The sequence below is a fragment of the Protopterus annectens genome, chromosome 14.part0 (assembly GCF_019279795.1).
Source record: "Protopterus annectens isolate FY-2018-M chromosome 14.part0, PAN1.0, whole genome shotgun sequence".
Taxonomy (NCBI): domain Eukaryota; kingdom Metazoa; phylum Chordata; order Ceratodontiformes; family Protopteridae; genus Protopterus; species Protopterus annectens.
In genome coordinates, this window is record NC_056748.1 from 560,670,088 (window position 1) to 560,683,422 (window position 13,335).

The 13,335-nt window shown below is 42.2% G+C and overlaps 2 protein-coding genes across 2 annotated transcripts in view; one reads left to right on the forward strand and one right to left on the reverse strand.

Annotated features, from left to right (window-relative positions):
• The window catches only part of LOC122788704 (lysosomal acid lipase/cholesteryl ester hydrolase-like), a 243,910-nt gene that overhangs the window by 170,540 nt on the left and 60,035 nt on the right, over positions 1–13,335 (reverse strand). Inside the window, exon 2 of the mRNA XM_044055598.1 lies at positions 12,210–12,327. Coding sequence (XP_043911533.1) covers positions 12,210–12,327 — 118 coding nt within the window. The remainder of the gene's footprint in view (positions 1–12,209; positions 12,328–13,335) is intronic.
• Positions 1–13,335, forward strand: part of RNLS (renalase, FAD dependent amine oxidase) — a 1,470,556-nt gene that overhangs the window by 141,771 nt on the left and 1,315,450 nt on the right. The window lies entirely within an intron of this gene.

The window sequence follows — 13,335 nt, forward strand, 5'->3', positions numbered from 1 at the left end:
TTCCAGTTTATAGCCTGCTACAGACCACCCTCCCAAACCCAGGAACCCCACTCGGCCTTCCTGAGAAAACTGGAAAATATGAAGGTCTCTCCAAACACCATTATATTGGGCGACTTCAACTACCCAAACATAGACTGGGAGCATTACTCTAGCTCCAACACCCTAGACCAAAGGTTCCTAGAATTTATAAACTCAAATGCTCCCACAAGACGGGAAAACATACTGGACCGGATCATCACCAACATGGGGACTCTATGCTCCAGACCAGAAGTGTATCCCTCATTGGTAAGATCAGACCATAAACTAAACTAATCTCACTGGGATCTCACTGGATATTCACATCCCGACTCCACCCCCTGCCCTGAAAACCACAGTGAAAAACTTCTCTAATGCAAATTTCACACTCCTCAAAACATAGGTAGAATCCTTCAAAGCCCCCGGGCCTGTGGAAAATACGGCCCAGACCGCAGAATCCTTTATAAACGCATTCTATGAACACTTTCAGGAATGCATGGATCATGCAATCCCAAATAAAACCAAGTCCCAATCCTCCAAAGGCAGACATCCTGTCTGGTGGACCCCAGCCATAAACAAACTATACAATAGAAGGAGGAAGCTACTACATGATAGAGCAAAATCAATACACCGAACCCACAGACATTGCCAACATCCTAGCTGACAGGTTCAGTGCAACCCCCCCCCCCACCAAAAGGGCAAATATCTATCCCAGCAGAGTGCTGCCCCCTGACATCTCAGATGCTCAGGTAAGAGCTGCCCTCTCCAAAGCAAAAAACACAGCATCAATGGGACCAGACGGTGTCCCGGGCTGCGTCCTACATGAACTCCAAGAAGAGCTAAACCCAAACATAAAACTACTGTTCAATCTCAGCCTTACTACAAGATATGTACCCAAAGAGTGGCATACAACAACAGTGGTCCCTCTCCACAAAGGTGGTGACTCAACGAATCCTGGAAACGATCGCCCCATAAGCTTGACTAGCTTGGTCTGCAAAGCTATGGAAAGGATCATCATGGACCTCATAAATAAAGATATTGGGGACCTACAGACACTGGATCCTACCCAGTTTGGCTTTGTTAAGGGCAAATCCTGCCTCTTAGACTTGGTTGATTTCTTTGAAACAGTCACCAAGGTCACTGACGAGGGGAAGGTGGTCCACACAGCCTACCTGGACCTCACAAAAGCCTTTGATACAATACCCCACTCTGGCATTATAGATAAGCTCACCAGCTTAAATATAAACCCCTATGTCACTAGATGGGTTGCAAACTGGCTCAAGGACAGAACCCACATGGTTAGAATTGCTGGAGCCATGTCAGACTCCAAACCAGTTACAAGTGGTGTCCCATAAGGCTCAGTCCTGGGACCTCTCTTGTTTGGTATATATTTCTCGGAGGTACAGGCCAACATGGAAGGACTATGGCTGACCAGGTTTGCAGATGACTGCAAACTGGGCGCCATAATCGACACTCCAGCCGACATAAGCATCCTCCAAAAGGGCCTCACAGAAACAGACAACTGATGCCAGAGCCATGGCCTCAAGCTAAACGCCAAAAACTATATAGTCATCCCCTTTGGCAAAAACAAAGTGCCCACAAATTACCACATAGGTGGCAATCCATTAAGTACAGAAGAAGCAATTAGGGACCTGGGGACCCAAGTTGATAGCAATCTCTCATTTGACAACCACGTGGCCAAAGTGGTTAGAAAAACATTTTATATAGCCCACCTAATCATGAAGGGATTCACATCTAGATCAGGGGAGGTCATCGTGCCTTTTTGCTCATCCCTCATCAGGCCCATAATTGAGTACAATGCCCGTTTTGGGATGTACCTTACCAGACACCTGCAGCAACTGGAAAGACCCCAAAAGTACCTCACCAAGAGGATCAAAGGGCTCAAACAGATGCCATATCCTGCCCGGTTAAAGAATCTCCAGCTCTATTCAGTGGCATACAGCCTGCTCAGAGGCAATCTGTGCCTGATGTATAAAGCCATGTCCAACCCGGAATTAATGGACATGCTGCACCTCAGAAAATCCAAATCCCATCGAGCTACACGCTCGAGAGACTTGAACCTCAGCACTGAAATAAATAGGACATGCTGGAGGGACAGATTCATAACCCTGAGGCTCCCTTCACTCTGGAATAAAATCCCAGTCCAGGTTAGGCAGAGTCCCTCATTGACTCTCTTCAAGAGGAATCTTGATGAGTGGATGGGAGATCGTAGGTTTACCCCGGGTATCATTTCTGTGTCACTGTTAGACAGAGGCACAGTACACTAACCTCGAAAAAGAGCATAGCAAAATTAATTTAAAATGGGTGGCGAAAGCCAAACAAGAACCTATATATAGATATATATATATATATATATATATATATATATATATATATATATATATATATATAATAATATATATCTATCTATCTATATAATAATATATATATCTATCTATATAATAGTATATATATATATATATATATATATATATATATATATATATATATATATATATATATATATATATATATATATATCTCGTTATGAACTGTGTAAAGGCAGAAAGCTCTAAACTAGGCCAAAAAAACACGAGGCCAATAAAACTACACTAAGTAACACACAACAGGAAAAGGGGAGCTTTTAAGAAGCTACACAAAACTACACTATTTAGTATGAACAGAAAAAAAATTTTTAGAAATAACTTGCAAAATATGGTTTGAAGAAATACTGGCTTGAGCAAAAAATGGATGCGGCAAACTAAATCTGAGGTAATTCTCAGGGCATCATGGGATAAGGGGTTTGGCCTCGAGCTTTGCAAACGACTGTATTGGAGTCAATGGATCAGCTCCGAACCCATTAGTAAAGAATGAATGGAGAGATTGAACAACTTCACATTTTTAGATTCCCTGTATTAGCTTGCCCCTTTTGGCACACTTTGGCCCCTGTGCTGCACAGGTGAAAACACATACTATATCTCTATCCAAGGGAGACTTTAAAAACTGCATTTTTAACATCATGTGAGACATTCTGAGAATCCAGTCATGCAAACCTCCTCAAAACAGTACCAGATGCCACAGCCATGGAACAAGCATCAGCGTGATACACTCACTGCAAACAATCAGTAGGGACCTATGAAACAGAAGAAACTAATTTAAAGCAAATTTTCCTTACAAGAAGAAACTGCAGATGAAACATTCCTTGTACTTTGTCAGAACAAACTAACATGCAAGCCTGACAATACAAAATTCTGAAAATCAAAGTTGCAGAAGTATACACCTTTTCCCCCATACCCATCAATAACTGTCCCATCCTTCTCAGAAAGAGGAGGATTGGAATTAAACTAAGTGTTTAGCTATAACTTTATTTAATCCTAGTGCTGCTACTGGGTCAGGTGAGACTACTGCATAAAAATTTAAAAGACAGAGTAACTTTATACATCTTATCTACCTTTTTAGGGGCAGCTGACCAACCGAGAAATTGCAGGCAGTAACATAGTAACACACATCCTTTAAAGCAGACAGAACAGGAGGAACGGGTGTAGGTTTAGGAAAATCCTTTTGTAACAACTCATACTACTTTCTGAAAGACTGATAAACCTCAGTGTTCCCCTCTCTGAGAACACTGGGACATTATCCACACAGAAAATCAGAAACTGACTGCTCCTCTAAGTCTGAATCAGAAATACGAGGACAAAACCCTGTATCCATTCCTGCATTTTCCTGTTCAGATTCAGAATGCTGAATCTCTTCAGGAAATGAATCCCTCTTTTACCAGGAACTACTTTACAATAAGGATCAACTTCCTGAATTAAACCCTGAGCCAGACTCAGTAAACAACTCCTATCCAAGAAAGGACTGAGGAGCAGTAGATAGACGCTTGGCTTTCTGTTTCTTTTTGACAGAAAAAAAAAATAGTACCAACTGTGTTACTAATGGTAGCAGCAGCAGCTTCTCCCAAGATGGACGCAGCATTCTGACACAATAGGGAAACCTTCGTTGTTCCATTTCTCAGGACCAGCAGCAGTGGCACTCCTTTGCAGACTGAACAGACCCCAAAAGACATGGAGGATGTGGCCAACCTCTAGTCCATAGTTTGTAGGTGCTACATCAGAGGGAACCAAGGTGAAAGATGAGTGGTGCAAGGTGCAACAAACAGCCACTGTAGAGTCACCCACCTGTGGCTTAGGCAAATTGCTACCTTGCTGTGGTGGCAAAGGCTGTTTGCTTAATTTTTTTTTTTTTTGTGACTGGAAGAAGGACCAACCTTGGGATCAGGAATCTGTTCCACCGTTCCCAGGGAAGACATACAGCAATTGCTGGTAAACACTACCACTCAAAAAAGTTACTTTTTTTATAGGTTCATAGATGTGTACTAGGCTAATGGCTGTGGAGCCTTTACAAGTCTAGCCCATAGAAGTGCCCTGGTATCGTGCTGCCTGACGTCAGTTCCCAGTGCCTCTATCAAGTAGAGCCATTGGAGTGATCCCCATGGTGAAATTTCCATCCACTCATCAAGATTTCTCTTTAAGAGGGCCAGTGAGGTCCTCTGCTCGACATGTACGGGAAATATATTCCAGAACATGGGCAGTCTCTGGGTTATGAACCTGCCCCTCCAGCATGTTCTGTTGACTGTGGTAACCAGGGTGAGGTCTCTGGCGGGTGTGGTGTGGAGGGATAGGGATTTCTTTAGATGTAGCATTTCTAACTGAGCTGGGTTAGACATGGCTTTTTAAGTCAAGCAGAGATCGCCTCTTAGTAGACGATATGAGACAGAGAATAGTTGGAGTTTTTTTGTCTGTCCATGTACGACATGTGTTTAAGGCCTAAGATCCTCTTCATGAGTTACTTCTGTGAGTTACTTCCGTGGCCTTTCCAGCTGTTGCAGGTGTCTAGTGAGGTACATGCCAAATTGGGCATTATACTCTATGACTGGCCTAATGAGGGAAGGAGTAGAGAGAGATGACTTCTTTCTTACTGGATGCAAAACCCTTGGTAATGAGATGTGCCACATAAAAGAACTTTCTGACTACAGTGGCAATGGCAATGTGGAGATGGAAGGAGAGGTTGCTGTCAACCTGTGTCCCTGGATCTCTTATAATGCCTTCAGTGTTCAATAGGCTCCCATCAATGTGGTAGTGAGTGAGAACCGAGTTTTTCCTAAAGGCTTAAGGCCATGGTTTTGACACCAGTTGTTGGTCTCAGTGAGGCCTTTCTGTAGGATTTCTACATCACTTGGGAAATTAATAAGGACTCCCAGCTTGCAGTTGTCTGCAAACTTGGTCAGCCAGAGTCCCTCCATGTTGGCCTGGACTTCTGAAAGTAGATGCCAAACAGGAGGACCCAGGACTGATCCCTGTGGGACTCCACTCGTGACTGGTCGGCAGTCTGACTTGGAGTCTGCTACTTTCACACTGTGGGTTCTGTCTGTGAGCCAATTTGCAACCCACCTAGTGATATAGGGGACGATGCCTAGTTTGGAGAGTTTATCAATAATTCCAGAGTGGGGAATGGTATCAAAGGCCTTGGCCAGATCGAGTAAGGCTGTATGAACTGCCTTGCCCTCATCCACAGCTCTGGCGACTGACTCAAAGAAGTCAACCAGGTTGAGCAGGCATGATCTACCTTTCACAAAACCAAATTGCGTGGGATCTAGGGGTTTGGAGCTTCCCTATATTCTTGTTAATTAGGTCTATGATGATGCGCTCCATAGCCTTGCATATCAGACTAGTCAGGCTAATGGAGCGATAATTCCCAGGGTCTGTAGTTGCTCCCACTTTATGGAGAGGGATGAATGTAGCAGTGCTCCATTCAGTAGGGACAAAGCCTGTGGTGAGGCTGTGATTGAACAGGGTACCCAAATGTGGTGCCAGTTCACTTTGTAGTTCATGTAGAACACATCCAGGGATATTGTCGGGTCCCATGGAAGCTGTATTCTTGGCCTTGGACAATGCAGCTTTAAACTGTGCTGCAGTAATGCTGGGTGCCTGGCATTCCTCCGGTATTGTGATTGGTACTTTGGGGGGGGGGGGTAAAGTTGGCACTGAATCTATCAGCCAGTATGTTGGCAATATCTGTTGGCTCAGTACAGGAGGTACCATTGTGCAGTAACTCAGTGCAAACCTGGATATTGCCATGGAGATTTCTGATATAACTATAGAAGGCTTTGTGGTTGTTTAGTGTCTTACGCAATTCTGCCTTCATAGCTGGCTTTAGAGGTTTTGATGAGGGATCTCAACTTTTTGTTGAGGCTAATAAGGGAGTTTTTCCAGTCTTGGGACTTCACCTTTTTTCTGCAACAGTTTCTCCCTTCTGTTGTAGAGTTTATTAATGGCAGGGGACCACCAGATTGGATTCCTTTTTTTTTTGGAGGAGAGAGTCTTGGTTCTGTTTGGTATGGCTAGTTTAATGCACTGTATTTAGCCACCTCTGTTTTTAGGAGCCCAAAGTTAGCTTTGGAGAAGTTTTGCATGGTGGTTACCTTTGTGGGGGGTGTGGGTGAGATGTGGATTTCCATGGAGACTAGTTTGTGGTCAGATCGTACCAGGGAGGAATTGACTATTTGTGTAGAGCAATGGTTGCCCATGTTAGTAATAGGATGTTGCTTCCTCTAGTGGGGGTAAGAATGAGCTGGTCCAGCGCATTGGAATTTATGAACTCCAGGAAACGTTGGCCAGTGTATGGGTGCACCAGTAGTTTTCCCAGTTGATGGAGGGGTAGTTGAAGTCACCTAGTATGAGAGTATTGGGTTGGACCGTAATTGTTTCCAGAGTGCTTAGGAACATGAAGTGAGAGTCTTGGGACATGGCTGGGGACCTATAGCAGGCTATGACCTGAATCACAGTCTTACCCAATGTTAGTTGTACCTGAAGTATCTCAGATGCATTGTGCTGAGCTACTAGTCTGGAGGTGTGCATATCTTTTATGAATAAAGAAGACACCACCACCTTTGGAGCTTTGGTCCATTATCCTGGAGCCAAAAAGGTGTGGAATCAGTTATAGCCTGGTAGTGCAGGGGTGCTTTCTACTGCTTTAAACCAGGTCTCGGTTACAGCACAAATGTCTATGTTCTCAATTTTGAGGAGTGCTTCGAGCAAGTGCACCTTGAGATTTAGACTTCTAGCATTGAGCAGCATGACCATCAGACTGCATTTATTTATAGCTGTTATGGTGGTAATTTGGTCTTTAGAACATCGCCTGAAAAAGGCACTACAGGGGTGGCAAGAGCCTTAGCCAGTATCCGGAAACCCAGGGGTGACAGATGCAGGCCATCTCTGGCAAAGCATCGAGGTCTGTCAATCATGTCATCCCAAGCAGACAAATACTGAATCCCCTTAGAATGACACCAGAAACTTAGCAAATTGAAGTCAATAATTTTCTGCTTGTACTGTGGTATCATCTGGGCGATGGTAGGATGCTGCTCAGGGCTAGGGTCATACCTGCCTGGGCCACATAAACAGAGCTCCTCCATGTCTCTTTTCATGTAGTCCAGGGAGGTACATGTCAAGTCATTCACACCCACATGGACAGTGACAGAGTCATACTTGTTGTGGAGTGACCCGAGTGTGTGTGTTATGGGTCAGATTCTGACACCTGATAGACAGCAGACTGTTACTTTCTCCTTATTCAATCTAGTGAATCGGACATCAGTGTGCCTCACTATCAAGTCACCTATGATTAGTGTATTGGGCAAGCTGTTTTGCCTTAGGGGCTTAAGTTGAGGGGCACACTGTGTAGGTGAGCTATAAGTCTTGTGGTTTGTGCTGTGTTGTGGTGGTAGAGTGCGTTTCTGCCTTGGAGGTCTCTGATATTTGGGTAGATTTCTATTGAGAGCCTCTGCGAAGGTGGGTGTGTGGTTTGTGCTTTTATGTGAGAGCTGTGATAGGGAGTGTTCTGGAGGGCTATGCATTGTATGTGGTGTGGTGCAGGTGTTAACCTTCTCCTCTTGACGAGCTATTCCGGTCTTGGCTTGAGAGTGCATGGCTTCCAATCTGGATATACAAGTGCATCTCTCACAAGTCTGAGTGTTGGGAGGCAAGAGGAGAGGGTTGTCTGTGTACATGAGGCAGGTGCTACACTGCCTCAGAATGCCCAAGTTCAACAGGTTAAATAGGAGAAAGCACAGGGAACTGACCTTTAGACATGCCATGAGGGATGGTCATTATTACTAAGTACTGGAACTGTTTCCTTATATATTCCTTTTACAGGAAAAATGTCACTTGAGTTGTCCGAGTCTGTACAGGGCCCTGCCAAATACTTGAGGGGAAACTAATATGTAGACCCTGAAAATTTAAGGATGAAGCATTTAGAAATATATTCTGAAGTTAGAAAGAAATTAAGCACTACTTACTGAAAAATAAAGAATTAGATTGTCAAGAATGATGAGAAAAGAGGGGAGTCGCATGAATGACTACTGCCTGGCTACTAATAATGGTGGCCTCAGCACAGCTTCACTCCGTTGGGATACAATACTCCTTTGCGTCTTCCCTCACCAGAAGCAAAATGTTAGCACCAATCCCAATAAGAGAAACAGGCCACGGCCTGTTTGGTGATCCACAGTCTTGTCCCAGATGATGCAAGGGTTTGCAGGCTTGTAGCCTTTTTCTGGTAGATACCTCGAATAGCAACCAGACCAATCAGGTACGTTAAGCACAGACACTCACTCTCCAACTAGAAAAAAAAGTCATGAATCAATGCCCTCTGTCCTACTCTCACAAGGATCAGAATATAAGGACAGATTCCAAGCTGTCAACTATAAAGCAGTTAAGCTTTCTTGTGATTAACAGTCTCCAGGAAATAATGCAACTGCATTCCTTCTCTCACCAGGAGAAAACAGAAGCATTAATCCCAAAGATGACTACTGAGAGGCAGAATATGGGCTCTACAATAACTGGTAGTGCTGCAATAGATGCTTAAAGGAAAGATGAAATAAAATGGTTTATCCTAAACACTGCAGTGTGTACTAGAGGAGTTAGATGTGAAAGTAAGTAACTTAAATTTGACCTGCCTAAAAAGTTAAGAGTCACTATTTTTAAAACAGCAAGATAGATTGAAAGGGCGTGGTCACTTTTGTATTCTGGTACTATGGAATACAGGATGGCCAATAAATTTAAATAGTTGAAGGGGAAGGATTTCACAAAATGATAATTTTTTGCTTACTCACACCAGCCAGTAAAAGCAGAGAGGAAATGAGATGTATGGTCAAATTAACATAAGGGGCAGGCAACTAGAAAGATAGTGGTGTTTAAGAACACAACAGTGACCAGGTGAGAAAAATTTCTATCTGACTCAAGAGACAGAGTTGTGGTCTCTTTTCCAAGTTTTAATATGCAGTTAAAAGCTGTAAAAAGTTTTTGACAGAAAAATACAGTAAAAAGCACGATGCCGGCCCACAAAAGTAAAATAAATACAATTTCTTCATAGAAAAAAGCATTTTTCAGTTACTTTACACCACTTTTAAAACTGACAGAAAAAAAATGAGCTCTCTTTTTAAATGTTAGAGTCTCAAGTCAATCCATTAAATCACAATACCCCAGCTTTAAATTAACTTTCCTGAAGAAAGTCATACAACAGAATTAAGAAAATGGAAGTTTTTTCCCCAGAGGGAACTCATCTGCTCAGCAAAGGAAAGCATAAGACAACTGTCGATCCTCAGATGACCACACTCCTCGTCGGCAGTAAAGCTCTTAAGGCTTTGCGCCCAAAACTAAACTTGTCTTAGTCATCGCGGCTCAAGCTGCCCGATAGTTTGAGCGTATTGAAAAGTGGAAATCATAATCTCCAGCACTCGGGTAAACCAGATTTGCAGAGCAACAATTCCAAAGGCAAAAACAAAAATCCAAAGTCTAGAAATGTAGGGTCAAGCAAAAAGCAAGTTAAATATCAAGTACTTTATTCCAATATGAATCACAGAGCTTTCAGGAATAACCCTACATTTCCAGACTTTGGATTTTTGTTTTTGCACATGGAAAATTGCCCTGAAACCTTGGAAGCTGGATGAGTATTATATCTTTGGCAAGATATAACCTGTATAACTAAGCTACTGCAGCAGTGATCAATATGATGTACAATTGCCTTTTCTGCCTTCTTGGCATGGAAAGAACTCTGTCTGGGATCTCTCATGACATGTTAGCAGCATCTTTATGAAGGTCCATCAGAGGTGATACTACCATGATGTTTGAGGATGTAAAGTGACAGGCCCACTGTAATCAACTCTTGCCTGCTGATCCTGCATACTTTGTGTTTTCATCAATTTTCAGGTGAAGAATGGAAGAAACAGTCCCTTTCTCTTCAGTGAGGTCCTGGGGGATGATCAAAGAGTGCTTCAAAGTACGTAGTCTTTCTTACTGTTTTTCTTGGTTTCTTTACAGAAGGCTTGGAGTCAATCTCTCTCTATCTCTTCAAAAAAATGGGATACAAAGGCTCTTGGGAAGATTTTCTGGCACTGGCCCAGACCGGGGATGAAAATATCACTAAGAATTCTTGGAAGACAGCTCTTTTATTGGTATAAATGCTTTATATGGAATTGACTGTACAAAAGGATGAAAATGTTAAACAAGTACTGATTCAACAGAAGCAGTGCTGCAGCAATCACCATCGCAGTTTTATCGTACTGAAGGGCAAAGTGACTGGTACTGGAGCTAATGATTCTGAGAAAAGCACTGAAATTCTGCTACTGACAATAATGGCGCTAGCATGGCAGACACCTTGAAATACATTTGAGATACAAGCACTAAAGCGAATGCCATCAGACACCGTGATATAGGAGACACTGACACCGATAACTGAAAAAAAAAATCAATGTCCAATCTACAGGAGCTGTGGACAGTAAGAGAGAAGGGCATGATGACACTGGACACCGAAGAAAAAGTTGATCTTAACATGAAACTTAAGTGCTCAGATTTAAACGGATGAAAGTGGAGACTTCTGATCACATGCCTTGAAAGTGAAAAAATGCTTCAGCCAGTTTGTTTTAATATGGGCTATGACAAAATGGAGAGGCAAAGAAACCTGGTCATGTCCAGGCTAGAATGAATTGGAAAGCTCTGAATAGTGGCAACTTCTGGAATTATTGATGGAACTATTGTTACAGGAACTTATTTAACCCAAGGAACACAAGGTAAAGCAGAAGAAGAACTTTCTACAACACAGATTTTAGTTTCTTGTTAAGAAGGGTAGAAGTTTAGAACTCTAATGCAAAAGAGGGGGAATACAAAGGCTGCTCCTAATGGACTTTCCACTTGAATTGTGAATAACATTCGGTACAGTAAAAAACTGTGAAGGGACTAATGACGTCTGCAGCATGTAGCTTTATCAAATCTCAAGCAAGTGAGGCAGTAAGAAATACTGGGCCCAATTCTTAAACATTTGCTCTTAGTGTAAGTGACTTACACCGGTGTAAGCCTTTTTTTGCTGTTTTTCTTTTGGCTTTTCCCGGTTAGGGGTCGCCACAGCGGAACTCCGGTCCACTAATGATTGGCAGCCGATTTTTATGGTGCCGAGGTGCCAGCCTGATGCCCAACCTTCAACAAAGGTATGCCCATTCACACAGATCTTTCGAACGCCACTCTACCGCGGGGAGGACATGCAGACTCCATACAGAAGGCACTCCAGCTGAGAATCGAAAAGGAGAACCTCTTGCTGTGAGGCAAACGCTACCGCTGCACCACCGGGGCTTTAACACTGGTGTAAGCCTGATTTACAGATTTCAAATATTTTGGAATCTCTTGTTTTTTTTCTAAGACAATACAGTATGCACCAGTTGGTTAGTGGAACAGTCTGACTGAAGGCACACTTACACAACAAGGATGGGACACATCATGCAGAGGGAAGAGCTTAAAACCAGAGTTACAGAAAATGGGAAAACTGATTTATGTGACTGGGATGCAACACAGAAGAATCAGAAAAATAACACACTTAGTGAAATGCGGACTTGGATCAAAATCTGAGCAATACACAGGAATATTGCCCATGTCAAATTTTTTTTTATGATCATAAAGCACGTTAAAGAACTAAAATCCTGAGGATGTTTTATGTGCTGAGTGGTCCTAATGCCTCTGACATAAGTAATAAAAAGTACTGAAGACAGAGCCCTCAATCTGATTTACTAAATGAGGGCTATGTCAATGTACAAGTACCAATAAAACAATAAAAAACAGTTACAATTCTCAGAATATTTTTTTTTATGTGGTTACCTTTGTTTCCAAGATTTTTCACACCATGTGGAATTCTATTCAAGGAAAGTATATATCCATCTCCTGTTACCACTTCATATTCTTCAGAGGGGTATCCTTTGAAAGTTATAAGCTGGCTCTGTAGACCAGATAGAGACAACACACTGAATAGTTAATGGGAAGTGGCTTTGTGCATATGCATTTTTCTTACAGAGCAAAAAAACTTGTCTTTATAAACAAAAAGAAAATAAGAGAGACGGTCAAAATGTTTTACCCACCACCAACTTTGCTTCTAGAAAACTGACATAAGGACTGCAACCTGATAAAATTCTGCTATGTATATGTGTGTGTACGCACTACATTAGTGCTGAGCAATAACAGTACTATCAAGGCCCAATTACTTGCAAGCAGCTGAATGCCAGGAGATTCTGGTTTTAAATAAGCCTCCCATACAAGGAGAGATCCCAGAGACCATTTCTTCATGACGACAAGCTTCACTGCCACCAAACGCCAGAAATATATTTATAACTTAAAGCATTATAAAACTCCATGTGATGGATTAATCCTAAATGTATGGAATTCAACGTAACTGCCATCAACGAGACAATCAATGTATTATTTATTTGTTTACTTACTAATTCTGGTGTCACACATCCATGGAGAAGGGAGAAAAATGACAGCGAGAGACAGAGAGGGGGGGGGTGAGCGCAAGAGCATGCACAACAGAGAGAGAAATAAATAAATACATACCAGCATAGACAAAGAAACCATATGAGCATTTATTGTTATGATGAACAGCAATCAGCAATAGCTCAATGATAGAGCCTAATGGGAGCAGATAGAATTTACCTTTACAATCAAAAAGTAGCAGAAAATAAAATACATACACAAGCTAGGAAAAAAAATACATACAAAAGCTTGTGTGCGCCAACACACGTGTACCCCCCCCCACATACATATATTAGTTTAACAAACATGCTTAAAAATACTGCCATGTCCAAGGAGACATATGGTGCTAAAGGTAGTTTGAAGAAAATAAAACTCAATGAACACAAAGAATGTTGCCCTACTGGTTCTACTCATAATGGTGACTTTACAATATAGTTTTAAAAAGGGCAGTGGTTATTGTAGCACATCTATCTGCTTC